This window comes from Malus domestica, chromosome 10 (assembly GCF_042453785.1).
Source record: "Malus domestica chromosome 10, GDT2T_hap1".
Classification (NCBI taxonomy): Eukaryota; Viridiplantae; Streptophyta; class Magnoliopsida; order Rosales; family Rosaceae; genus Malus; species Malus domestica.
The window spans coordinates 24,440,942-24,468,764 of NC_091670.1; the positions used below are offsets into that span (position 1 = coordinate 24,440,942).

At 38.1% G+C, this 27,823-nt stretch overlaps 3 protein-coding genes across 6 annotated transcripts; 1 reads left to right on the plus strand and 2 right to left on the minus strand.

Moving 5' to 3' along the window:
- Positions 1-4,543: 4,543 nt before the first annotated feature.
- LOC139188627 (uncharacterized) lies at positions 4,544-5,110 on the plus strand. Its single transcript, XM_070806255.1, has one exon. It carries the CDS (start codon positions 4,544-4,546, stop codon positions 5,108-5,110), a length of 567 nt encoding a protein of 188 aa, XP_070662356.1.
- A 5,544-nt stretch (positions 5,111-10,654) lies between these two features.
- Positions 10,655-13,068, minus strand: LOC103412101 (pentatricopeptide repeat-containing protein At2g17210). The gene has a single exon (XM_008350699.4). It carries the CDS (start codon positions 12,952-12,954, stop codon positions 10,669-10,671), a length of 2,286 nt encoding a protein of 761 aa, XP_008348921.4. The 5' UTR covers positions 12,955-13,068; the 3' UTR covers positions 10,655-10,668.
- A 143-nt stretch (positions 13,069-13,211) lies between these two features.
- LOC103445261 (probable galacturonosyltransferase 3) lies at positions 13,212-17,315 on the minus strand. Of its 4 annotated transcripts, none has more exons than XM_029109828.2 (9): positions 17,178-17,315; positions 16,877-16,929; positions 16,709-16,769; positions 15,891-16,070; positions 15,676-15,813; positions 15,364-15,501; positions 14,941-15,275; positions 13,916-14,861; positions 13,212-13,803 (listed from the first exon to the last, which is right to left on the minus strand). In XM_029109828.2, exons 4-9 carry the CDS (start codon positions 16,044-16,046, stop codon positions 13,528-13,530), a joined length of 1,989 nt encoding a protein of 662 aa, XP_028965661.2. In that variant the 5' UTR covers positions 16,047-16,070; positions 16,709-16,769; positions 16,877-16,929; positions 17,178-17,315; the 3' UTR covers positions 13,212-13,527. The 4 variants fall into 4 exon arrangements, with proteins under 4 accessions (XP_028965661.2, XP_008382476.3, XP_028965663.2 ...); XM_008384254.4 differs by having other exon boundaries at positions 15,891-15,938; positions 17,178-17,306; XM_029109830.2 differs by lacking the exon at positions 17,178-17,315 and having other exon boundaries at positions 15,676-15,787; positions 15,891-15,938; positions 16,877-16,892.
- Between the last annotated feature and the right edge of the window lie 10,508 nt (positions 17,316-27,823).

The following is a 27,823-nucleotide window of genomic DNA, read 5'->3' on the forward strand; positions in this document are numbered from 1 at the left end:
AACCGTGCCATATCGATTTTGTGTCAAATTTTTTGTACCAATCAGTAATGGTACGGTATTATACCGTACCGAAATTTCATGGTACGGTATTGGTAATGGATATTATTACCACGGTATTACCGTACAATACTGAAAATACAATATAATATATAATTTAGAAATTATATAATAGATAATTATATAACACATATTTATAATATTCCAATAATTTGAAAATAAAACCCAACTTATATTAGCATTGTTGTTGGTGACTTTGATCTCTTGAAATTGTGGAAATCAAACACAAAAGAGTTTCTAATTCTTTCACAAATAGCCAAAATATCTTTGTAACCCTCACTTCTACTTTTGCTAGTGAAAATGCATTTAGCCTAGGGAGGAGGGTTGTGGACCTTTTAGGGTATCATTGACTCCTAAAATAATGGAGGCACTAGTGCCTACTAGTGGTTGGCTTAGGGCAGATGAAGTAAACTTCTACAATGAACCAACGGAAGATATGCTTCAATTTTACAAGGAAATTGAAAAAGAGAAAACAAGAAAGATATGCTTTGATTTTTTTAGTAAATTTGTTATTAAATGGTTTTCAACTTTAATTCTTCTTGCTACTAATTAATATGTTTTCTTTGTTTGTAATGTAGGCTTGACACAAACTCAATCTTCTACAAGTTCAATGAATTATCCTTTTTGAAGTTTACTTCCAATTTTCATTTGGTTTGAAACTTTAATTTATATTTGGATTGTTAACTTCTATTTATTTTGATTCGTAACTTCTATTTGGATTGTAAGCTTAATTTTCATGATGAATCTTGATGCATCATTTGAATTATTATGTGTGTGAATTGTGAATGATGAATAATAGATGAATTTAATCTATAATGTATGAGATAAAGGTACAAAAAAAATGTTTTGCCCTTGAATTGGGTTAAAAAAATAAAAACAGATTTTGTCCCAAAACAAAATGGCAATTACCATTGCCATATCATGCCAACCGAACTTTTGTCAATACCAAAAGTTTGATACGGTAATGGTAATAAATTTTACCAAACCGAAAGTTTGGTATGGTAATTGGTACAAGGGGTTTGGTACTGTAACCGTACCGAACCCACCCCTACTAGCAACGCTTGGGTTGGGAACGGAAAAACTATATTCATTCCACAAACACGAAAATTAATCTTAATCATAAATGCAAATTAATTATCGAAGATCATTTAATAACCATTCTCATCGGGTAATGGATTTTCGATCGGTTAACGATTATATTTATCTTCATCAATACGAAAAATATATTCGTTACACATTATAATATAATAAATGCTAATTTTGTCATCATAATACAATATATATGTTGATGATGTTGGCTGATGTTTGATCTCTCCAATAAGCACCATTGATCTCTCCCACAAAATGAAACTTTTGTAATTCTCAAAATAATGAGTTCGGTATATATTATACAAAACTATAATTATTATATACAAATTATATTATATATAACATGTATTATTCGGGTCGGATTAAAGACTGATATAGATTGGGAACCCTATTAGTTTATAACCATATCCAAAACCATATTGAATAATATTTCCTGTTTTTCCCTACATCTGAAATATAATTGAATTTTCATTCCCAAATAAATCCGTTCCATTCGGACGATTATCCACGGTTATACAAGAAAAATTGGTACAAAAAAAAAAATCATTTTTTGAATTTCAATTACTGAAATTATCGTTTTTTTTTTTTTTTTGAAAAATTAGTATCTGGTCCCTAGTTTCTAATGTTCATTAACTAAGACCTTATCAGTTTTTAGATTTTGATCAAAATCTCTAGCATTAATATATTAATAAATTACATGTCAGTTACATAATGTTTTAAAATAAAAATTAGTAAGTAATTTAGAGTTTTAATACTCACACTTTTTTTTTCAAACGATAGATTTGTTAGATTAAAGATTATATTAGGGAACCGACGAGGTTCGAACTCACGATATGATGTAAGGGCAATACTCTTATTAAACTCCTAATCAATTTTCAATTCAAACATTTCCAAAATATAAAAAATAAAATTAGAATAAGTTTGTACCCATTAAATTTTTATAAAAAAAATAAAAATAAAAATAAAAAGTTCTCGAACAAGAGTTCCCCTTACTCGTATTGCAAGCAAATTCCGTTACAAATTTCATCGTAGATGTGAAATACTTATACAAATAAAATACAAATCAAAATGTTCCCGAGTTGCAGAGAACAACCCGAACTGAGGCAATATTTCCGGATTCGCTCCACCTTACAACCTTGCTTCCCATTGTAATTAAATTTCAATGTTTTAATCTTATATATACCCGTTCATATAATTTTTTAATTTTTTCTAATCTTAAATGTACCCATTTTTAAAATATACCAATTTGTTATATGAAAAATGTACCATTGTTTTAATATAAAATGTACCTATTTTTATATAAAATTCATTGAATCTTTTCTCTAATCCATTTTTTAAACTTATATGGGTAAATTCTATTTTGTTGATTTAAGAATGTATCTCATTAATATAAATAACTACAAATTTCATTTTAATTTTAAATATTATAACCTACATAGAAATATATTATTACATTAATGTTAGAGACTTCGATAAAAAATTGAAAACCTCAAAAGCTTCAATCAAAGAACCTTGATAATTAGTGGCCGCATCCAAAATCTTTTTTTTTTTTCTTTCAAAACAAGCGATATTATAAATAGAGGAAATTGTAGAAATAGTCCCTCAACTTTAATCCAATTGGAGTAATGGTCCCTCAACTTTATTTCCATGACCATTGGTCCTTCAACTCGTAAAAATGTGTAGCTATGGTCCTTTTCCTTAACACTGTCAATAATTCCGTTAAATTCAGTCATGTGCGTGGCACATGACACTGACTGTAAGGATAATTTAGGAAACAAATTTTTTTCCCAGATAAAAGCATCCTCATCCCCAGGTTGCAGTCGATGCCCATCCCCAGGTTGAATTCAATACCCATCCCCAGGTTGAAGTTGATACCCATAGCTAATTTCAAGGATAGTTTAGCCGATGACGATGGAGTTGTCGGATGTCATAAGGTGGACCGGAGATCCTCCGAAATATTGTAAGGTTTTCTGGAAAACTTGAACCGTTTTATACTTTGTTATTTGATATGGGTGTTTTCAAGGAGAAGATGTACCTTTTATTAGCTGATTTCTACATCTTTGTCATGCTTTCTTTTGAGATTCTTATGTCTGCAACTTTTGTTGATATTATAGTGTTTGTGGTCCTACATTAGGGTCCCAATGTTGTCGGTTTGTCATCACTTGTTTTCGCATTTGTTTGGAACTTGTATTGTCTATGTTGCCATTGAGGCAGATGCTCACAATTACTAAGCCTATTTAGGCAGGTGTGCACATTTACTCTACCTGTTGCTTCTTGCCTTTAATCACTCAATCTTGTTTTTTATTTTTTATATTTTTTGTGTGCAGCTAACCCTGAAAAGTGTACTCTTGCACTGAATCATGGTGGTTACTTGATGGATGGTGCTTATATTGGTGGCCAAGTGTGCTATTTGGACCATGTGACAACTGATTATCTGTCATTGTTAGAGTTTAGAAAAATTGGGAAGTATGTAGGTTATGATGAGAATGATCTTTTCTCAGGGAAAGTTCAAATACACTACAGGGTGCCAGGGACATTTGAAGAGATTGTGGCTAACAGTACAATTGTCACCCATTTGTGATTTTAGCCGCGAGGAAGAATCCAAGGTCTGATACCTTTGTTATAAAAACCCTGCAGTTAGAGCACCAATGTGGGAGGGTAGACAAAGTTTTATATGCAGATTCAAGGTGGCTTTCAGAGCACTATATAGACAGACTTAGAGCAAACCCAAATTGGGATGTCGATGACATCATGGTTGAGGTTAGAAGAGAGTTCAACTTAGTGGTTACTAGAAACCAAGTTTTCAGAGCTAAAAGGCTTGCTAGAGAAGTGATTGAAGGCAGTTATGTGGAGCAATATGCACGATTATGGGACTATGTGGAAGAGCTTAAGAAGGCCAACGAAGGTAGCACAATCAAGGTGAAGACTCAAATGGACGGTGATGATATTCTTTGTCAAAGGATTTATGTGTGTTTGGCAGGGTGCAAACAAGGCTTTTTGGAAGGTTGTAGGTCTGTCATAGGAGTTGACGGTTGTTTTATTAAAGGCCCTTATTCTGGACAAATTTTGACGGCTGTTGGGATTGACGGCAACAATGGTCTATTCCCAATAGCTTATGCAATTGTTGAGATAGAAAACAAAAGCACTTGGGTTTGGTTTTTGGAGCTTTTGATTATTGATTTGAAAATTGAGAATGGCCTAGCATGGGCTTTTGTAAGTGACAAGCAAAAGGGTTTGGAATCAGCAATAAAAAAAATTGCTCCCAACTGCTGAGCACAGGATGTGTGTTAGGCACTTACATCAAAACTTCAAAGCTTCTGGTTTTCAAGGGTTGGAAATGAAAAATATTTTATGGGCAGCAGCAAGGGCAACAACAGTACCGTGGTGGAAGGAAGAGATGGAAAAGATGAAAAATCTACATGAAAAAGCATGGGAATGGCTTAATGATAGGCCTGCTAATAATTGGAGTAGATCTCGCTTTAATACTCAATATAAGTGTGATGTTCTACTTAACAACTTATGTGAGAGTTTTAATTCTGCTATTGTTGTGGCAAGGAATAAGCCTATCTTGGGACTTCTAGATAACATCAACATGTATATCATGCTTAGGATGGCTAATAGGAGAGCTGCTGGGAGGAATTGGAAGCATCTAGTTGGTCCAAGGATTTTCAAGATAATTGAGAAAAGCAAAGTGGAAAGTACTTATTGTATTCCTAAGATGGCTGGTGACAAGGAGTACCTAGTACAACACTTAAGTGGTAGACAGTTTGTAGTGAAGTTGAAGGAGTCTACTTGCTCATGTAGGAGATGGGATTTATGTGGGATCCCATGCTCACATGCAATTGCTTGTATATTCACTAGAGATGAGAGTGTTTACACATATGTCCATGACTGCTACAAGAAGGAAGCTTACTTGAACTCCTATGATCCTATGATCCACCTCGTTCCTGGAATGGACTTGTGAGATAGGACAAATTTAACTCCATTGAAACCTCCAATATGCAAGAAGCAACCTGGCAGGCCAAAAAGAAAGAGAATTGTGTCTGTAGGTGAAGTTGAGCCACAAGCACACTATCCTCCACCACCAACTAATTTATTAGGTGAGCACAATGACACACCGCAACCTCAGAGACTTAGAAAATGGTTTGTAGAGATAGCTTGCGGTAAATGCAGAAAGTTGGGGCACAATAAAGTAGGATGTGGAAAATCACAACACACGAATGCAACAAATAAGAATCAGGTACATATTTATGCTTTAGTAATTCCTAAAAAACCAAACTAGCAAGTGAATTGTAGTTTAATTCTGTTCATGCACAAAACCGGAAGTCTTGGAACAACGTAAATCCGACCGTGAATCTGCATGTAATGTAAATAACACAAGATGTATCGTGGTTCACCCCAAGGTTTGGGCTACGTCCACACTGAATATGTATTTATCTGATGGAGAGAGAGAGAATAAGCTCTGTAATGTGAGAGCTTTGAGGGGATGAAGGAGCCTTAAGAAATGGCCTCTCCTAATTGTGAGGGTGATGGGTCCTTTTATAGAATAAGGACTCCTCACTTATTACATATTTGCCCCTTCCTTTATCACATAATTACATTTAAGTCCCCCGAGTATTTATACGAGGTCTAAATACGATGCCCTAAATATGGTATAAACAGTAGTCCCCCAAGTCTTCAGTCAAGAGAGTATTTTGGCTGGAGACTTGAAATTCAATCCATGTGTGGGCCAAAGTAACTAGATGTTGTCTTGAACCGATGCTCGATATGAGGCGGTGCTCAATCTGAAATGATGCTCAACTAGAAGTAGCACACGTTACGGGGCTGCGAGGCTCGTGGCTTATGTTGCCTTGGTTGGCTAGGCTTGTGGCATTTGACGGTGAGGGAGTCCCTTTTATAGAATAAGGGCTCGCTCCTCAATACATGAATGATGGGTTAGAGTTGATGCTCGCAGCGAGGCGGTTGCTCAGTAGGCGGCGATGCTATCTAATGGTGGTGAGTGAGTCCCTTTTATAGAATAAGGGTTCGCTCCTCAATACATAAATGATGGGTTAGGAGTGATGTTCACAGCGAGGCGGTTGCTCAGCTGGCGGTGTTGCTCTCTAATGAAGGTGAGGGAGTCCCTTTTATAAAATAAGGGTTCATTCATCAGTACATGAATAATTGGTGCTCTCTAATGAAAGTGAAGGAGTCCCTTTTATAAAATAAAGGCTCGCTCCTCAATACATAAGTGATGGGCTAGAGTTCCCCAAGTATTTTGTATTTTTCATGAGGCCCAGTTGAGGCCCAATATATGGTACATAATGTAGTCCCCCAAGTCTTCGGTCAATAGAGTCTGTTGGCTGAAGACTTTAAATTGAATCCATATATGGGCTGAAGTGGCGGTTGTTCAGAGGCCGTATTTGTATACCCTGCACTGAAGCTTTATAGGTGAAGCTTTGCAAGTGAAGCTTTGTAGCTAGAGCTCTGTAAATGAAGCTTTCGAAGCTGGAGTTTTTGTAAATGAAGCTTTTGGAGCTAGAGCTCTGTAAATGAATCTTTTGAAGCTGTTTGACATGAGTGATGCTCATGAATGTTTATGTTGATTGACATGAGTGATGCTCATGTATGTTGTCATGAGTGATGCTCATGAATGTTAACATGAGTAATGCTCATGAATGTTAACATGAACGATGGTCATGAATGTTTATGTATGATTGTCATGAGTGATGCACATGAATGTTTATGTATGAATGACATGAGTAACGCTCATGTATGATTTGAAGTACTGGGCGTACTTTTAATCACCTGGTTGATAGCATGAAGGGGAGTACGGGTTGTACATTTCATCACCTGGTTGGTGGCATGAATGGCTAGTTGCCAAATGATTTTAGAGTATGGGTTGTACATTTCATCACCTGGTTGGTGGTAATAGCGGCAGGTTTCCGAATAATTGTGGAGTACTAGGCGTACTTTTGATCGCCTGGTTAGAGCTATTTTGGGCTTATGGGCCTTCGCTCTCCACACAACATTCCAGCCCATTTATTTTGGGCTTTGCCCTTCTTTTTTTTCTACCCTCTAATGAGGTTTATACATATCACCCTCTGATGGGGTTTATACAGATGTCTCCGAAAGATAATAAAAATAAATTACATCATTCGGGTGGGGTGTTTATTCCTTGCTTTTGCAGTGTTTTTCTGCTTTTGCTTTCTGCTTGGTCCACGAGTCCCCCACGATTATCCCTAGTCTTCTGCAATTATATCCGTCCACTCATGTTCTATGACCTTTGGAGACCATTTGACTTTAAGCTTTTAATTGCCATTCCTTGCTTTTCTCTAGAATGACAGCTGCTTGGACAGACACTAACCTTTTGCTTTTATCTCTCTACTCCGAATTTATTACATCCACTTTCTCTGGTAGGATAACATCCTTCATGAAGCCCTCAATCATCTCAACCACTTTCTCCCTCTGCTTTTCAGTCTCTCTCTTCCTCCAAATTTCAGAAAAGCATTGATAAAGCTTATGAGGCCTGAGCCCGGTTTTACACTAGCACATGGTGGGACTGGGGGAAGACATAGACCACTCCACATGACATTGCGCTGGAGCCGAGTTGCTTGTCCAAAATCCAGACCGAAAACTGCACCAAGCTTGGGCGGAGAAGTCCCAGAGCAGTCCTCCAGCTCGAGACTAATCAAACAGACCAATTGATTCCCGCGATCAGAGACGAGCAGCGTGCACTAATCAGTAGCGAAAACTAACTCAGTATCTGGTGAAACCCAGGCTTCAACGAGAACCCTCCCGCAATCGTGCTCACACTTGAAGCGTTCATCACAGTTGAAAACCCGTTGAACAACTATCTTATTAGCCCCTTGCTGCCGAGCTTATCCTTAATACCAGCAACAACGGAGGTCTTGTTGCCGAGTTGAAAACTCAGCCGCCATTGTTTCCGGTAGGATTGATCGATTCGAAGACGAATTACGGCGAGGTTTTTGTCTCCGGGAATAAAAGGGACTCCTTGTGGTGTGGAACTCGTACTTAGTCTCTGGGAAAATCGCCAAGACTCCATCTTGCTCCTCTAGTCGCTGCCAGAGCTCCCCTCCTGATCATGTCGCGGATTCCGCCCATCCCAGGTAATAGATTATTCCAATCTGGCGTCGTGTTCGATATCAAAGGGTATGCAAGGTAAGACAGCAAAATGGCGTTGTGTTCGAGATCAGAGGAATTGCAGAGACGGAGGAGATTGGATCGATGAGCGACGGCGGATCTTTAGATTGATCGTCGAGAGCGCGGTAGATTTGCCGGAGAAGGAGACACACGGTGTCTTCCAGGCTTCATCCTCGTACAGAGTCCCTACCGTTTCTCCCTGATCTGCTGCTCTCCTGCCCGTTCTCAATTTTTTGAAACCTTCATATTTCCATATAAGAACTGAGGCTACAACCATAGTAGATAAGATCCATATTGCACAAATGAGGTCGGGATCATGAGCTTCTCAACTGAAGAGGAAAAGCTCTCTTCTTTGTGGCGGTGGTGGTTGACACCGACATCGAGCGCTTCGTGGACAACTGGGTTTCTCCGACCGCCGCCAGAAGACGCGAACCGCCCACCACGTTGCTGCAACTAGAGAATGCCATCTGTCTCTCTCGAAAAGAATCTCTCCGGTGGAATCTCCAGCGTCGTTGCTCAGTTGGTAGCAAGCAAAATTGCAAAGGGAGAAATGAGAAGCTCCAAATGCAAGGAATTGGCGATCAGCCTTTATAAAACGAAGGCGTTTTGGTGAGGTTGTGCTCTGCGTTGAAATACTTTGGGTTTTTGCGGATTCACGGCGGAGATGAAAAATTGAGAGAGAACCGACATAACTTTTTGTGTCGTTTCCCACAGACGGCGCCAAATGTTGATGCACAAAACCGGAGGTCTTGGAACAACGTAAATCCGACCGTGAATCTGCATGTAATGTAAATAACACAAGATGTATCGTGGTTCACCCCAAGGTTTGGGCTACGTCCACACTGAATATGTATTTATCTGATGGAGAGAGAGAGAATGAGCTCTATAATGTGAGAGCTTTGAGAGGATGAAGGAGCCTTAAGAAATGGCCTCTCCTAATTGTGAGGGTGATGGGTCCTTTTATAGAATAAGGACTCCTCATTTATTACATATTTGTCCATTCCTTTATCACATAATTACATTTAAGTCTCCCGAGTATTTATACGAGGTCTAAATACGAGGCCCTAAATATGGTATAAACAAATTCATTCTTGGGTTAATGCAGGAGACTCAACAAGTAAACACTCAAGCAACAACTCAAAATGCCCAAGCAAACTCTCAAACTTCAGGGACACAAATGTCTTAAGTGAACACCGAAACACGAGCTCCAATTAACTCTCAAGGAAAGAAAAAGCAACATGCCAGTTCTCAAGCAGGGCAACAAGGAAAGGGAAAACAACCTGTAAGTTTATCTTTGATTATTTTCTCATACATTATATGCCAATTGGATTTGATTTACTGAATCAATTCTTTGATTTAGGGGAGAAGGGGTGGATACAAAGGGATGGGGAACCAAGCAAGACCATGAAGGCTTTGAAATAGATAATATTGCTGCTTGTTTTTTGATGTTCATGGACCAAGGAGGCCTCGATTAGTTGATGTTAACACTTGTTTTCTCATGGAGGATGTGAAGACCATGGTGGTTTTGAAATAGATGATGTTGATGCTTGTTTTTTTGATGTGGATAGACCATGGAGGCCTGGAATAGATGATGTAATATGTATATTGGCTATAAATATATGCAACCCAAGTCTTTCTGGGTATGCAAAGTTGACGTGAAACAACCTTCTTGTCGAATATGCAGAACCTGCAGTTCTTAAGTTTGTATACGGTACACAGAGCTTTTTGAGTCCAACGACAACGATCCTTTTTTTACCAATTGTCCACTACCTTCTACCATGTCGTCATAAGTTAACATCAATTATCATGATTAAGACTGGGTAATATTGTAGACAGCTATGGGTATCAACTTCAACCTAGGGATGAATATTGAATTCAACCTGGGGATGGGCATCGAATGCAACCTAGGCATGAGGATGCTTTTATCTGGGAAATAATTTGTTTCCTAAATTACCCTTATAGTTAGTGTCATGTGCCACGCACATGACTGAATTTACCTGAGTTATTGATGGTGTTAAGAAAAAGGACCATAACTACATATTTTGACGAGTTAAGGGACCAATGGTCATGGAAATAAAGTTGAGGGACCATTGCTCCAATTGAGTTAAAGTTGAGGGACTATTTCTACAATTTCCTCTTATAAATAATAAGGGAGTGGGGGTGGGCTAAGTCTCACAATGGCTAGAAATAATATGGTTCAAATTCGCCTTTGGCAAAATTTGAATATAAGACCTTTCACTTACAAGTAAAAAAGAATACCACTAGACCGTAGTACTAAGTGATAATGATTGGCTTTTAGTATCTTTTGTTGTTGACATTTGATTGTTACGTCATCAATATTTAATCTCAATCACCACGAAGCAACTGAACTAACGAACTTTATTCAATTAAGTCGAAATCATCAACAATATTCCTGTTTCCCGTCTTGATCATGCAGGCATGCAACAGCTCAAGCATTGAGTGCATATTTCCATGAGATGGTGAAACGGATTTGGAGTGGGAATTACCATCACCAGCAACAAATCTACATGCCTTGTCACCAACATGCACTAAGCTGTAACCAGCCACAACCCTCACCCTTCTTTCCTTCACCAACCTTCTCATACTTCCAGCGTCGACCCACAACCCGTTCGCTGCGTAAATGCTCGAAGCCAGTAAGTACCCGGCTGAGTTTTCAGGCTCCAGCTCAAGCACACGAGAGGCGGCTTCAAAACCAACTTTGCTGTTCCTATAGCTTCTGCAAGCGCTCAATAATGCACCCCAAGCATTACTTGTTCTGGCGGCCATAAAACTTTCTGGGATTTTTTTGATAAATTCCATTGCCATTACAAGCTTTCCTGCTCGGGCCAGCATGTCAACTACACAAGTGTAATGTTCCAGTCTTTGTTCAATGCCGTGATCTTGAACCATCGAATTGAACAAGGAAAGGCCCTCTTTGACTAAACCTCCATGGCTACACGCAGATAGCACAGAAAGAATGGTCACTGCATTTGGTTTCAAACCATACAGCTTCATTTCTGCAAGTAAAGCTAGTGCTTCATGGCCAAGACCGTTCATTCCATACGCAGCTATCATGGCACTGCATGACACGACATTTTTTTCAAGAATTTGTCCAAAAGCCTTTCTCGATTCTCCTATTGCCCCACATTTCGAGTACATGTCTACAATTGCGGTTCCGACAGCTACTTGTGCCGCCAAACCTCTTCTGATAGCAATTCCATGAGCCCATTTCGACCTCTTCAATTCGGCAGAAGCTGAACAAGCGTCAAAAAGATTTATGATGGTGATCTCATTGGGCTTCTGATCTTGTCCCTGCAGCCTCATCATCTCGTTGAATACGGCAATTGCTTCATCGGGTCTGCCACAACTAGCAAACCCTCCAATCATGTTGCTCCACGAAACCACATCTCTTTTCTTCATCTCTCTAAAAAGTTTCCATGCAAGCTCAACATCGTTGCACTTTGCATAAGCATCCATGAGAGAATTCAGGAGCAATTCATTTGATTCGTATCCCTGCCTGATTGTTACGCAGTGCACCGACTTGCAATGAATCAAGCCCAAATGTTCGGATGTTTGAAGAACACTCACAAGAGTAACTTCGTCCGCCTCAATTCCTTCATTCCCCATAGAGAAAAACAGTGACAGGGCCTCCAAATGCTTCTCGTTGAACACAAATCCAGATAAAATAGAATTCCACGACACCTTATTCCTTCGTGGCATTGCCTCGAAAACTTTAGATGCAGAATCCGCATCACTGCACTTGGAATACATATCAATCAAAGAGTTTCCAACGAACATATCACAATCTAAACCTCTACAGATTACCAACCCGTGGATCGACTGTCCCATTGTCAAGTCCTTCAAATTAGTGCATGCTTTAAGAACACTGACCATTGTAACACCATCCGGTTCAATGCCAAGCTCGGCTACCATCCTTCTGAACATCTGCATCCCAATTAGAGCTTCCTCACAACGTACAAAGCCCCCAATCATCACACTCCAAGAGATAACATCTCTCTGACGCATTTCATCAAACACATTCCGCGCGCTGTCCATATCACCTTCCTCTGCATACAGACTCAACAAAGAGTTTTGAACCGAAGATACAAAGGAAAACCCGCCTCGAATCACATAACCATGTACGATCAGCCCCTCACACTTATCCCGGAGGCGGCGACACGCTTGGATTACAAGCACCAAAGTAGAATTATTGGGTTGAAACTGAAATCCATCAGCATAAACCCTAGCATTGTTAAACCACCACAACCCTTGTTCCAAATCACCCTGATCAAGGCACCCACAAACCACAATATTCCAAGAAACTCCATCTCTGCTCCTCATGCCATTAAAAACACACAATGCAGAACCCAATTCCCCTGTTTTAACGTAAAAATCCATGGCGGAATTCGCCACGGAAGTGCAGGACTCGAATCCAGTCTTGATCAAGCCTCCGTGCACCGCCTTTCCAAAGGCGGAGGAGCGGAGGGTCGAGCATGCTTTGAGGATTGGAGGGAAGGCTGAAGGGTCTGTTAGTTTAAGTCCAGATTTCTGGATTTCATGGTGGTGGCAAAGTAGTTCTTGCCATTTTCCATTAGATGATAGCTCTTTGAGCCTCACATTGCAATTGGAAAGGTTTGGAATCGTGGGGAAGCGCATTTCCAACATGCACACATAATGTATGTATGTGCTGTTGTCCTCCACTATTATTCAGTCCTTTTTGTTGGTTCTTCAATGCAGTGAAAATTTCAGGTGCAACAGTCGTCGTCACATGATGGTACAACATGATTGATATTTCATAGATATTTATAATATTGATGAATTGGTACCAAGACATGAGGTTGTGACAATCAAACTAAAAAAATTTCTCTACAACGTTTCGTGTGCTTGCACCCGATCTCATTTGTATCAACAACCAAAAAAAATGAGCAAAATGACTATTTACGTTTAAGTTATCAAACAACAGAGGAGAAAGTTTTGGAAAATTTTCGTACTCGCAACTTTGAATTAGCTTTCGAAAGCTGTTATTGGAACTCCCAAAAAAATGTAGGCTTTCCAGTTTGCAGAAACATTTTCGTTCTCTTCCTACACTAAAATGACGTCTCTAAAAGAAATAAAGAATTTTGAATTTCCATTTCTTCTTCCGACCGACGGATATTACGAGAGCCGAGTGTCTGTGTGAGTGTGTGTGTGTGTGGTGACCGTGAGGGGAAGGGGGGGGGGAGGGGGGGGGTTAGGTTTTTATTCACTGATTTTGCAAAGTCGAAGATAAGGGTTATCAGACATTACATATCTTGACCAATATGCCTTGTACTTTGAAATAGCCAGATCCAACCATGGCTTGTAGTTTCCATTGTAATGGATCACAGCTGCATTCTCTATCGCCGTTTTGTTGAGGGCCGGGTCATAGCCAAGTCCCAACGCATGCCAACCCCGATCCAGCGGATAGGTCAGGTTGTAGAAAGTTATAAGTCCTGGTGGCAATGTCCCAAGTTTCCAAAGAGTTCTGTCCTCATTCTGCAAAACAGTTCTTCCATCAGTTACGGTTTCTTAATTGGGAATATCTTAAGAACTTGAGAATGAAAAATGGGAAATAATGGGAAGAACGGCAAAGGTGATGAAACTTTACCATGTCTTGCCAACGATGATATATACCAGTGATGTTTCGCTTCCTCCACTCATTCAAGTCGAAGATATTCATGCCGAATGCCCAGCCACAAGCATTGGAATCAAAGTTATCAGAGATTAATGGATTTGAGAAGTTGAGATATTTATCATACCGATGGAAGCTCTCTTTACAGGTCTCCACTGCACCATTTACATTCCCTTGAAGGTCAACAGACCAAATAGGCGTCAAATCCTTCTGAACTACAATATCGTCATCCAGAAATAGGATCTTGTCCAGCTTTGGGTAAACATCAGGAAGGTAGAATCTTAGATGATTCAGCAGGGACAAATATTTTGGATTCCGATATTTAAGAGAGTCAGAACCCATAGAGAGGGAAGAAGGATGATTTGCCTTGAAATAATATTCTTGAAGTCTGGCAGATTCAAGTTGACGGAGAACAGAACACGAAGAAGAATTCAGCCATTTGAAATCATCAATGTTTTCAACCTGGACTGTTGCTCCTGCAGGAGGGTTGACAATAAACCACATTCTCATAGCAGCATAATTTAGTTTATCGGTGACTACATGGAAAACATGCTTGTTGGGTTCCTTCGCATGCAGCACGGTAGAATTAACAACCACTGATGTTGCTATAACATTATCAGAAAAGATGGCATAGTGGAAGAGAGAAGGATCCTCAAGCTTTTCTTTGTTTGCATCCCCTCTATTATGATAACCCAATAAGAAATAGTCAGATGCAAGTTGTAGAGGAAGGCAATGTAACGGTTTAGGGACTGTTTTTGCAGCAAGCTGATTCAAGAATGCACTCTTTTTCTTCAAAGCATTTAGATTCTCTTCAGTTGACTGAAGCATGACTCTCAACTTCCTTTCGACAGTGAGGCAGTCATATAATTTGTCTTTCGCTGCAGAGAGAACACGGCCCATTGCTTTGGCTCGGTTAAGTGCACTGGTAAAAGAAAAATTAAACAAAATAAAAACTCTGCATAAAATCGATAAGCTTGCAAGCAGATAAAAAATAGAAAAACCTTGAATGAAGCTCAGCGTCTGAACTTGCTTCTCCAATAGCATGCTGACTAAGTTTATAGTGTTTCATGAGAGAATTAAAAAGATCAGTTTCATTCTTCGACATGGCAATGCTTGCGTAAGATTTGGCCATTATGATCTGGTCCAGCATAAGTTTCAAGGTTGAATCAGAATTTGGGCTTTCATAATCACTCCTCCATATGCTGTACTTTCCCTTGACAAGGGGATCAAAGTCTTTTGATCGTTCAATTGCTGCTGCAGCCATCTGGTTATTAGCTTCTGTATCCTTTCCTATCAACTCTGCAGTCCGAAGATTCCTCCTTTCTTGCCGCATTACCTAACGGGCCAGGAAAACCTTCAGACTACAAACCCAACTGAACAAAATGAACATAGTGAAGTAAAACAAGAAGCATTTGACAATTCACCCGACGCTTGAGCTTCACTGGGCTCATTGATGATAGACGAGAATATGGAAGTTCACCTTCACCAGATTGATGATCATCTGTAGGATGCTGAGTCTTTTCTTCAAATGTCAATCCAGATTGAGATGAATCCTCCGCCATCTGGAAAGAAGAATTAACTAAGTTAATTTCCTATCCAAGTTTCTATCTAGAAAATACAACTCCAATCCAGTTGAACTAAGAGCCTATGACAAATAGAGATGTAGAAGTTGTGAAATTTCAATCTATGTGACCTTCATTTCCTTCAGCTATGATAAGAAACTGTATATCCAATACCTCAAATCTCTTTGGATGTTCCTGCCTTCCATCAACAGGATTTTCCAAGACCCAAGAAGCGGATAGGTCCCCCATTTTAACCCTACTACTTTGCATAGCTCCAAGATTGTTGCTGTATGTCGCAATTATGTCAATATTCTGTTCGGAATAGGATAAAAGACATAAGTACCATTGGCAACTACAAACATAAATAAAAAGTACCCGTCATCAAGTACCTTTTCATCTGGTAGAGTACTGACTCTGATCACAGATGCACCCTCTCCCTGCTCAATCAGCATATAGTAAAGATTTCGCAACCGCTCCAATTGAAGATGAAGATGAAACATATGAATGCAGGATTTGTGGGTGTCAGACAGACAGTGGAGATGCATATCACTTCAGCGATCAATCTCTCTCTGGCAAATCAAACCGGGTTGTTAAAGGGTAACCATTAAGACCCATTTAGTTTGATTGTACCAGAATAAGGTACCATACCATAGTCACCACTACCAATCTCACCACCATATTATGGTGAAATCAAATTAAACAGGTCTTAACGGTTACCCATTAAGACCCCAATGGGTTAATCTGCCACCTCCACCAGTGAGGGAACTTAAAATGATTGTAGATCAAATACAATTCTTTTGGAAATATTCCCTTCACTGTAATTTATTTCCCTATATCATCAAGAAAATGACAAAAGCTAACTTTTCCCATAAACTAAATATCAACCATCTATATAACTAACTCTGAGATCAAACTATGCATACACTATAACTGCTAACTTACGTTCCACTTCGTTGTCCTTTTCTAAACGACCTCTAATGTTTCCGAACTAAGAACCCTCTTAACAAATAAACAAAAATAAAAAAAAATACAATTGATGCAAGGCCATGAAAGTGAAACGAAAACAACCCTGTGAAAAATCAAAGCGATATCAAATCACAAACGACTAAACATGTCTGTTTCCTACAGGCTAGTACAACAAAACTAGCATCACCACAAATGCATAGTTACTAAATTTTTATCATATGTGGAAAGGCGGGATACAAACCGTGCCATCTTCACATTGCTCACAATCACAGAGCGATCGGTATTTACTGATATCTCTTTGCCTGAAAAAAAAAAAAATCAGCAACGACAATCAGAACAATCAGAGTATAACAAATTGGAATAAACCAAAAGAATCAATTCCGAAAACCAAGAACAAAGCGGGTCATACCGTGCTGTAGCATCAGATATATCTGCTCCAATTAGGACACAGTGCAAAGCAACCTAAACGAATTGATTCATCAAAAACAGAATTTAAAACCTAATCTGAAATTAACTGATGCATAACCTGATACTGCTCAAATAAGTGAATCATTTAACGGTATAACATTAATCACTAAGATTAGCATTAATCACTAGATGAATAATTAGAAGATTATTTTCATACGAGGGATTTAACTTCTAAGCTATGGAAATCGATCCGCCATTGAAAAAGAAACCCTATAAAATCACAGAGATAGTAAATTGGTTACCAATGAGATACAGAGGATAAGCAGAGAAACGAAGCTCGCCGACGTTCTCGGAAGAACTTCCATTGCCGACGTACGGAGAGACAACGTACGGAGAAACACTGTCGCTTCTTTCTCTGAATTCCAATTCAATACGACGACATGTCGTTTAGGAAATTTTTTTTCTTTTTGTGGTTTCGCCGATTTACCCTTTAGGAAGTTCCTATAATTTTTAATTTTTTTAATTTTTTAATTTTTAATTTAAACAATTACCTCTTAATTTTTGTAAATAGCTAGTTCCTAAAAAAGTAACCATTCTCAACATTAGATTTTCAAATTTACATCCATTATTTCGTCTATGTTTAACAGTAGATTTGTTATTTTAATCTCTCTATTTTTTTATTTTTCTATTACCAACGATAGGATATCTACAATAAATTATGGGGATGCATATTCGAACACGGAACAACAGGTATAAGGATTGTAACATCCCACATCGTCCAGAGGAGTGGATCTTGTAAGCTTTATATGTATATTCTCATCTTTACCTAGCACAAGACCTTTTGGGGAGCTCATTGGCTTCGAGTTCCATTGGAACTCCGAAGTTAAGCTAGTTCGAGTAAGAGCAATCCCAGGATGGGTGACCCACTGGAATGTTCTCGTATGAGTTCCTAGAAACACAACCGTGAGGGCGTGGTCAGGGCCCAAAGCGGACAATATCGTGCTACGGTCGAGTCAAGCCAAGGATGTGGTGGGGGCCCGAGTCGAGATGTGACAATTTGGTATCAGAGAAAATCCTTGGTCGGAAGTGTGCCAACGATGACGTCTATCGGGTTCTATCGAAACTCTGAAGTTAAGCGAGTTCGTGCGAGAGTAATCCCATGATGGGTGACCCACTGGGAAGTTCTCGTGTGAGTTCCCAGAAACAAAACTGTGAGTGTCACATCCCGACCCGGGTCCACCACATCCCAGGCCCGCTCCGCCACCGTAGCACGATATTGTCTGCTTTAGGCTTACCATTTGAAGGATTATTTTGTGAAAACTTGTTCATTTGAGCAACATCATAAAGCATGCAATTAACAATTAAAGGCGGAATAATGCTTGCATGCACTCAAAAACAAAACATTATCCATGAAATTCAAAGCCTAGTAGATTGGTGAACCAAGACTCAACTCAAATCAAAGTGAGTTGAGAAATATATACCTTTGTAGATTCCTCTTTGCATAAGCAAAGGCTAATCACCCAAAGAGAGGGCCTTCATTCCTTGCATCTAAAATCTATGGATTTGGATGGAAGAATAGGTTTCTCCAAGTTCCCAAAATTGAGAACCTCTAAGTATCTTCACCAAGGTTAGATTGGAGAAGAAATGAGTGACCTTGGAGTAGTAGGATTGCTAGATACACCCTCCAAGGGGGCCGGCCTCCTAGAGAGAAAATGAGAGACATGTTCTCTCCAATTTTCTCCAAAAGAACCCTTAATGAATTTTGGCTATAAAGTTCTTTATATAGTCACTTCTTTAAGTGACCTAAAGAACCAAAAACCCTAATTTATCTCACTTGGCCGGCCATATAAGGGATATGGGCTTTTGGGCCCTTGTGAATCTTTATTCATTAAATTGTCATACAACTTAAGTCAATGTGCTTGACGCTCGAAGCCCATTGGGCCTTAAGGTCCAAAACTATCCCGAGGTCTTTAACGAACTTATTCGTTTGATTAATTAACATATTAATTAATCCTTGCCATAAATAATTAAACCATTTAATTATTCTTACTCATCTCCATTGTTTCTTCAATCTCCACCTTACACAGTGTACGATCCATTAGGTTCCTTTTAGCAAGGCAGTGGGCGATTAAAACCATTTCACATCGATTGTGAATTGAAACTTACTTTCAATTCTCCCTTTTGTGATTATACACGTTTAGGGCTTCCACAAACCATGAGTGACACCTAGCAGCATATCATGGCTACCCAAGCTAATCAGAAGAGGTGGAGAACCTATTCAGTTTAAGATTACAAATGCAAAACGGTCTTTCTCTAATACAATACTCTTGACCACATTGTTTGGTTTGATAGTTTATTCATGTCTACTATCCAATGTGATTCGTGTGCTTATATGATTACCTTGAATGTGATTTGGAACACCTTCCTAAATCTTATTCATACTCTGGCCAGAGATTCTAAATCATATCATAGAGTATTCTCCCCCAAACGGTTTGAAGGTTAGAGATCCTTTGTTGAGCATTCACTTGCCTCCATGGCTAAGTGGCTTAACCCCAACGATGTCGTGGACACCCGCGGATGGGGTGACTTTGACATAATCAAAGATCAAGGACTTAACCACAAGACAATTGTGATGCCTCAGGTCAAAGGACTACTTTGCATTATCCCAACCATAAGTTCTCATGTGACATGAATATGAGAACTCTTCGTTGATCGTGTTCAGTAAACTCATTCTCTATTGAGCACCTACGTACTTGTCTTGATGTCACACACACCAATGACTCGAGACTAGTCACTCTCCCTGAGAGAAGACACAACACGTACTGATCTTAACGGACTGTCAATGCCCAATTGGTAATCCTATGATCAGGAACGTTTAGGATGTGTCTACGAAAGAATGGTCTCATGAATCTAACTTCTTTAGATCGTATTCTCCCAATCACATATTCCTTGGACTTATCGTTTAAGCATATAACATTTATATGAGACGGCTTAAACAATAATCTTTACCCTTTATAATTTAAACTACATTAGTTTAACATGTGAAATGTCCGTAAAGTATCATCATATGATTGGTTTTAGGGCACATTTCCAACAATCTCCCACTTGCACTAGAGCCAATCAGCTTGGTCATCAGTGATGATACCTCTTCTGTAGTCATTTCATAAATGGTTGAATAGTAGGCCTAGACAATGGATATCTATATGCTATCCATAGAAGCAACCTTGAGAATAACGACGTCACCATTATACATGATTCTTAATCATGTGGTTCAGTCTCTCATTTGAGTTCGGACCTTGATGAGACCTTGATTCCCCGGCTTGAGCTATCGCCCCATTAGTGTCATAGTGTCAGTACACTAGATACACTTTCTGGTTGGAACCGAATAGAGAGTTCATAAATGAACTTTCTCATCCAAACAACACTGTTGTAAGCTTCTATATGGCAATATATTTTTCATTCATAATGGAACACACTAAAGTCATTACTTTTAATGTTTCCATCCAAATATCTCTTTAGTCATAATAAAGAGATATTTGTTTATCTCTTCATTCATAATGAAGAAACATCCAATGATGGATTAGATTCATAATCTAATACATTTACGCTTCCATTACGTTACTCTAATTCTTCCTCATTCTTTGAGGAATCTATCCTTTAGTATTTCTTAAATACTTAAGGACTCACTTGACAGTTGCATGGTTCTGATCCTGGGCTTGCATTGATATTGTCTTGTACCGTTCTAGGTACAACCCATGTCAATGTTTTTCATACAATATGAAATACATAAATCACCTTTCTGCGTATGCATAAAGGATTCTATTTATGCATTATTTCTTTGGGAGTTAAAGAGTACGTTCTCTTTGAGAAGAGCAACTTCTTAGTCTCACTAAAGTTGTCCTTTTGATTGAAGTTCATCATCATATGAGAAACTTCCTATCATCTTTTGTGTATATTTAGGGCTTGATATAATCCAATTATATCCTAAAATCTATCAATATAGATTTCCATCCCATGTATATAGACTATGTCTCCCATATACATTCCATCTTTATAGAATGTTTAAAGTCATAACTTTAACAAATGTTTAAAGTCATAACTTTAACGAAGAAGTATTCTTTCCATTTCCAAAATTAATATATCATATATATATATACAAGTTTAGGAATATGATTAACTCCCACTAATCTTTTGTAAACCTAGTAAACAAAAGATTCATTTACATCTTTATGAGAAATCAAACGATTTGACCTTTCTCTCATAAGACGCTTATAGCTCCCACTAGCTTGCTAAGATCCATGATGGATGGATCTCTACAACTTACATGTCTTGTGATTCATAGTTTTAGACATATATTATCAAGACTATCTTAATAATGGTTTCGGAAACCTATATTATGTCCAAACATTGAATCAACATTTAGTTGTAGCTAGCAATCTTCGAATTAATTGAAACTAAGACTACGTCAAAAATGGTTCCTTCAAAGTCAACCATTCTCTTTGATTGTAGTCACCTTAAGCTACCAATTAGCTATGAAGGTTTCATTATTTCGAGTCAAATGGTACTTTACCATTTCCTTCCGTATATATCATATATACACTCAATGTAGTCATAATGATTTTCATTCTTATTTCTTTCGAATTAAGAGGTGCAACTCTATGACATAGTCATAAAGTTCAAACCATTCAACTGAGACGGTTTATAAATCCTTCTCGACTACCTTGGAGCTTGTGGTATAGGAACTAGGTTGTTATATTTGTTGATTATCATCTTGTCTCTCAAAGAACCCATTCTTTGAGTTCTATCTCTCGTTCATTGCTTTATCTTAGGCAAATCATATTGTAGGATTACAATGAACTACCCAACAAACAACATTTGTTAGTTGGTTTATAGAAGTGATATCCAAAGGTTAATTTAAGGATATCCATAAGATAATTCTCAAACAAATATTGCTTATTAGCACACAACCCCTAATCTTAACATGATTGAGATTTATCTTTCTTTCCAACTACATCTTATGGAGTCATGAAAATCTTGGAAGATCTTATAATTGACAATCATATTGTCTTAGAAGTATATATCCTATATATGGGTAATAGATAACAACCAACGAACTAAATCTTATTCGAGTTCGTTCTTCTCTTAATGGAGAAATTCATTATCTTATGATGCTATTTTCCTTGATATCTTTCAAGGAAACTCATCTAAAGTGTTACTTTTCCTTGGATCAAATCTAAGGAGGTAAATACTTTAGACGTCTTACTCATCAACTTACATTTCTTGAATTCTTTGAAACCTTTTGCAAAGTATTCGGACTTGTGTTTATTCAGAATAAACTATAGTCCAACCGAGAGTGATCTTCGGTGAATGTCATCCAACATGAGTAGTATTATGTTGTGGACAAGTGCCACTAACATCTAAGTGAATTAATCTCAACAACTTTGTGATTCTTTGTTCTTTCCAAAAGAATAAAGATTTCAAACATTTTGCCTCTATACAATTTTAACAAGAAGGCATTGGATCCGGATCTAACGATCCAAAGCATCCATTTATTACCAACTCGTAATTTATGTTCTAGAGGTATCACAACTTTAGTTGGGATTAGTCACTACCTTGCAACCTTTTGGGTTTTAAGCATCGTTATATTCTAAACAGTTAACACTACCATATCATCTCTACTATAGAGATAATTAATTAGATTACAATAATCTAATCATTCATTAATAAAGAACAATGTTTTGTCAAACAAAACATTTATCCATTTCACATAGTGACGGAATTTAGTTCCTTAAAATTGGAATATAAAGACAATCTATGTTTTTCCAATTTCTTTGGTAGTTCATATGAGGAAGTAAGTACCATCTGCTTTCGCAGAGATCTATATTTGATTCACTTTTCGAATGTGAAGTACTTTCTCTTCTCTCATTAATCTTCTACTTCTTATTAGCCACATTTTTACAACTATTGTAAAACATAGTTACTAATACGGAATCAAGCATTCAAGTAGAACCAACTATTTTGAACTATTCAAGAACAATTTTCAACACCTTCGAAAGGTGTGTTCTTGACACTTGCAAGACATTTCTTGCAAATACCCCTTCCAATGTCCATCCTTTCATAAAGAAAGTTTGTTCCCTTGGAGTTTATTTCGCTTTCTTCATTTGACTTCTCCTTTGACTACAATAGTCATGGTCCCTAAACTCCCACTATCTCTCTTGAAACTTATTTCAATTGTGTTATACACATCAAACATTTTGGAGAGCAAGTGTTTATTGTTCACTACATAGTTTACAATAAACTTAGTGAACCATTAGGATAGGGACATAAAGGTGAAGTCCTAGCCTAGTTTCCGTTTCTTTAAGTGGTGTAACACTTCAACACTCAATGATTCAAAATCATCATAAGTCCATGTTGATGGACTATTTTTGTCAACCAACCATTATGTTCTAAACATAATTACAAACTTTCAAGAGTTGTTTAAGGCAACTCTCATTTCTTCGTACAACAATTTGTAAGTGAAGAATCATGGCACATAAAGTGTCCATGCCTTTGTGCTTTCTTCTTAAGTTCCTTGTTCATGTAACAAAGAAACAAGCACTAGTGTTTGCATTAGCTAAGGGTTGTTCAAAGCAACTCTTATTTCTTCATACAACGATTTGTAAGTGAAGAATTATGACATTTAAAAGTGTTGTCCTCCTTATGATAGACTTATCTAACATTTTCTTCCAATGATACATTATCAATAGGAAGATTGTGAGGATTAGACTACTTAGGTACATATACAATCCATTTAAGACAATCTTTGGGATTGTTGTACCAAGTCCGGAAACTAAAGCATTCGGCTTTTCTTTGTCAAGTTTTGGATAACGTTTGCAAATATATTGGTAAATAAATACATAACGAATATAAAATGATTGATTTTAAACCATTTGATTTGGGTCTTTAAATCAAATAGCACCACCCACTATTTTTGGCAAATTCCATATCCCTCATTGGAATTCGAGAGTTTTGGATGAAACTCTTAGTAGGGTATGGGAGACTCACTACTACCAAGCCCACCTCACAATGATATGATTTTGGCTAGCATTAATAATAATGAGAGAGTACGCTTACTCATTTGCATCTCTTGCAAGTACCCATCTAATTTGGCCTCTAGAGAATGTCACCTCACAATGATATGATGTTGGCTCCATTGCACTTAATTAAGTCATTCCCACCATGCTTAGTTTGTGAAGGGGTTCAAGAATAGCCTCACAATGATATGATGTTGGCCATCCTCGTTGCCTACACTCACCTCATCAAGTATGTATATAGACTCCTCCTGAGTGTAAGCACGCACTTTGTACTCCCCCATGATAGGGTGAAGCCGGTGTACGAGTCACAAACGATCGGAGCTACCACGGTGGAAGGCCACGAAAGAGTGTTCAAAGCACTCTCACGCTTATCAACTTAATAATGGTTTGGTTGAGGGTTTTAGGTCTCATCACATATAAACATACATTTTAATCTCTATTAAAACAATTTTGGTCCTATTACAACTATTGGTCCATATGATTGTTTTTAGTTGTATATAATATTCCCACTATGCTTATAAAACGGTTTTTAAAGCAAGAGTATATGATACTACTAACATAAACTTTTGCATTCATTTGATAGACTATATAGTTGCCTTAGGGCCTTAGGATGACTATGAACCTTTGTTTAGATTCAACACGAGCCTTGTGTTGAATCTCGGTCTAGGGATAGTGATTGATTTTAGTTACGCGTTTAATCACATTAAGGCGTGTTGTCTTAGGGGCGTTGGACCCAACTACTTCATTTTCATGCATATCAAATAAAGCAAGAAAGAAGTACTTCAAAGTAAAGGTGAGCTTATGCTCATTTACAACAATTGATCAAAACAAATTACTTTAAAGTAAAGAAGAGCTTATGCTCTTTTACAACATTTGATCATATCAAATTACAACCAAAATTAATCTACACATTCCCATGGTTCAAACAAATTTGAAACGGCCTTTCACATAGCTCAATTATATTAGGCTTAGGTTCATAATCACCCTTTCTTTAATTAATTAACGCTTTAACTAATTAAATTGAATGCAACATTTTCATTTGGTTTTTGTATCCATAAAATTGATTTAAATGGAGCTAAATGAAATGAATATCCAATTCTCATTTAAAGAGACAAAACCATTTTGTTCTCAACCTAACTTGGGCCATCATGCAATAACCACAACTTTTTGGGCTATATTGCGAAAACACAAACTTTTGGGGTCACTTTGTAAAAACACAAAAGTCCACTACTTCATGTAAATACAACTAGAACCCAAAATTTAAACAATGCAAAAACTTCATTAAAGGAGCAAAACAATTTGTCCTTTAGCGTTTTTGGACCTAAACGTAAAAACGTAAACTTTTGGGCCAAAGTGCAAATACACAAAAGTATCAAAACTTTATGTAATTGCATAAAAGACCCAAAAGTACTCCCACTTGAGGGAGTGGCCGGTTTTGAAGGGAAGGGAGTGATGTGTGTGTGTTGATTTGTAAGTTTTAGACATAAAGCATGCAAGTGGTGCATGACATAAATGTCATGCAAGTGGTGTGTGTGAAATGGAATTAATCCTTACACACCCACCAATATTTCTTACACCTTTCTAAACAAATATCTAATACATTTAAACATTTGAAAAATATAAAACATAAACTTTATGAAATAAATCAAAACTTTGAATCAAAACACAAACCTTTTTGTTCTTGGCAAAAATGTCAAGAACAATGAAGAACACTCATGAAAAACTAAAAAATTTCCATGAACATTTTTCACCCAAAAACATCCCAAAACATTCCTTGCATCTAAAATCTATGGATTTGGATGGAAGAATAGGTTTCTCCAAGTTCCCAAAATTGAGAACCTCTAAGTATCTTCACCAAGGTTAGATTGGATAAGAAATGAGTGACCTTGGAGTAGTAGGATTGCTAGATACATCCTCCAAGGGGGCCGGCCTCCTAGAGAGAAAATGAGAGACATGTTCTCTCCAATTTTCTCCAAAAGAACCCTTAATGAATTTTGGCTATAAAGTTCTTTATATAGTCACTTCTTTAAGTGACCTAAAGAACCAAAAACCCTAATTTATCTCACATGGCCGGCCATATAAGGGATATGGGCTTTTGGGCCCTTGTGAATCTTTATTCATTAAATTGTCATACAACTTAAGTCAATGTGCTTGACGCTCGAAGCCCATTGGGCCTTAAGGTCCAAAACTATCCCGAGGTCTTTAACGAACTTATTTGTTTGATTAATTAACATATTAATTAATCATTGCCATAAATAATTAAACCATTTAATTATTCTTACTCATCTCCAGTGTTTCTTCAATCTCCATCTTACACGGTGTACGATCCATTAGGTTCCTTTTAGCGAGGCAGTGGGCGATTAAAACCATTTCACATCGATTGTGAATTGAAACTTACTTTCAATTCTCCCTTTTGTGATTATACACGTTTAGGGCTTCCACAAATCATGAGTGACACCTAGCAGCATATCATGGTTACCCAAGCTAATCAGAAGAGGTGGAGAACCTATTCAGTTTAGGATTACAAATGCAATACGGTCTTTCTCTAATACAATACTCTTGACCACATTGTTTTGTTTGATAGTTTATTCATGTCTACTATTCTATGTGATTCGTGTGCTTATATGATTACCTTGAATGTGATTTGGAACACCTTCCTAAATCTCATTCATACTCTGGCCAGAGATTCTAAATCATATCATAAAGTATTCTCCCCCAAACGGTTTGAAGGTTAGAGATCCCTTGTTGCGCATTCACTTGCCTCCATGGCTAAGTGGCTTAACCCCAACGATGCCGTGGACACCCGCGGATGGGGTGACTTTGACATAATCAAAGATCAAGGACTTAACCACAAGAAACTGTAATGCCTCAGGTCAAAAGACTACTTTGCATTATCCCAACCATAAGTTCTCATGTGACATGAATATGAGAACTCTTCGTTGATCGTGTTCAGTGAACTCATTCTCTATTGAGCACCTACGTACTTGTCTTGATGTCACACACACCAATGACTCGAGACTAGTCACTCTCCCTGAGAGAAGACACAGCACCTACTGATCTTAACGGACTGTCAATGCCCAATTGGCAATCCTATGATCAGGAACGTTTAGGATGTGTCTACGAAAGAATGGTCTCATGAATCTAACTTCTTTAGATCGTATTCTCCCAATCACATATTCCTTGGACTTATCGTTTAAGCATATAACATTTATATGAGACGGCTTAAACAATAATCTTTACCCTTTATAATTTAAACTACATTAGTTTAACATGTGAAATGTCCGTAAAGTACCATCATATGATTGGTTTTAGGGCACATTTCCAACACCATTCCCTCACGGTTTTGTTTTTGGGAACTCACGAGCAACTTCCCAGTAGGTCACCCATCCTGGGAATGTTCTGGCCTCCTTCTCGCTTAACTTTGGAGTTCCTATGGAACCCGAAATCAGTGAGCTCCTAAAAGGCCTCGTGCTAGGTAGGGATGAGAATATACATTTAAGGATCACTCCCATGGGCGATGTGGGATATTACAATCCACCTCCTTAGGGGCACGATGTCCTCGTCGGCACACTTCCCTTGTCACATCTCGACTCGGGGCGGATCACTACCCGGGCCTGCTCCACCACCGTAGCACAATATTGTCCGCTTTAGGCCCACCATTCCCTCACGGTTTTGTTTTTGGGAACTCATAAGCAACTTCCCAGTGGGTCACCCATCATGGGAGTGCTCTGGCATCCTTCTAGCTTAACTTTAGAGTTCCTACGGAACCTGAAGCCAGTGAGCTCCCAAATGGCCTCGTGCTAGGTAGGGATGGGAATATACATTTAAGGATCACTCCCCTTGGCGATGTGGGATGTTACAATCCACCCCCTTAG

What these genes read in the sequence shown, in the direction of transcription:
- LOC103445261 (XM_008384254.4), bottom strand. Translation starts at nt 17,240, where the DNA reads ATGGAAGTTCTTCCGAGAACGTCGGCGAGCTTCGTTTCTCTGCTTATC. An exon ending in GACGCTGAGCTTCATTCAAG is followed by an intron (nt 14,862 to 14,940) that starts GTTTTTCTATTT and finishes TTCTTTTACCAG; the next exon opens with TGCACTTAACCGAGCCAAAG. An exon ending in ATCATCGTTGGCAAGACATG is followed by an intron (nt 13,804 to 13,915) that starts GTAAAGTTTCAT and finishes ACTGTTTTGCAG; the next exon opens with AATGAGGACAGAACTCTTTG.
- LOC139188627 (XM_070806255.1), top strand. Translation starts at nt 4,544, where the DNA reads ATGGAAAAGATGAAAAATCTACATGAAAAAGCATGGGAATGGCTTAAT.
- LOC103412101 (XM_008350699.4), bottom strand. Translation starts at nt 12,954, where the DNA reads ATGTTGGAAATGCGCTTCCCCACGATTCCAAACCTTTCCAATTGCAAT.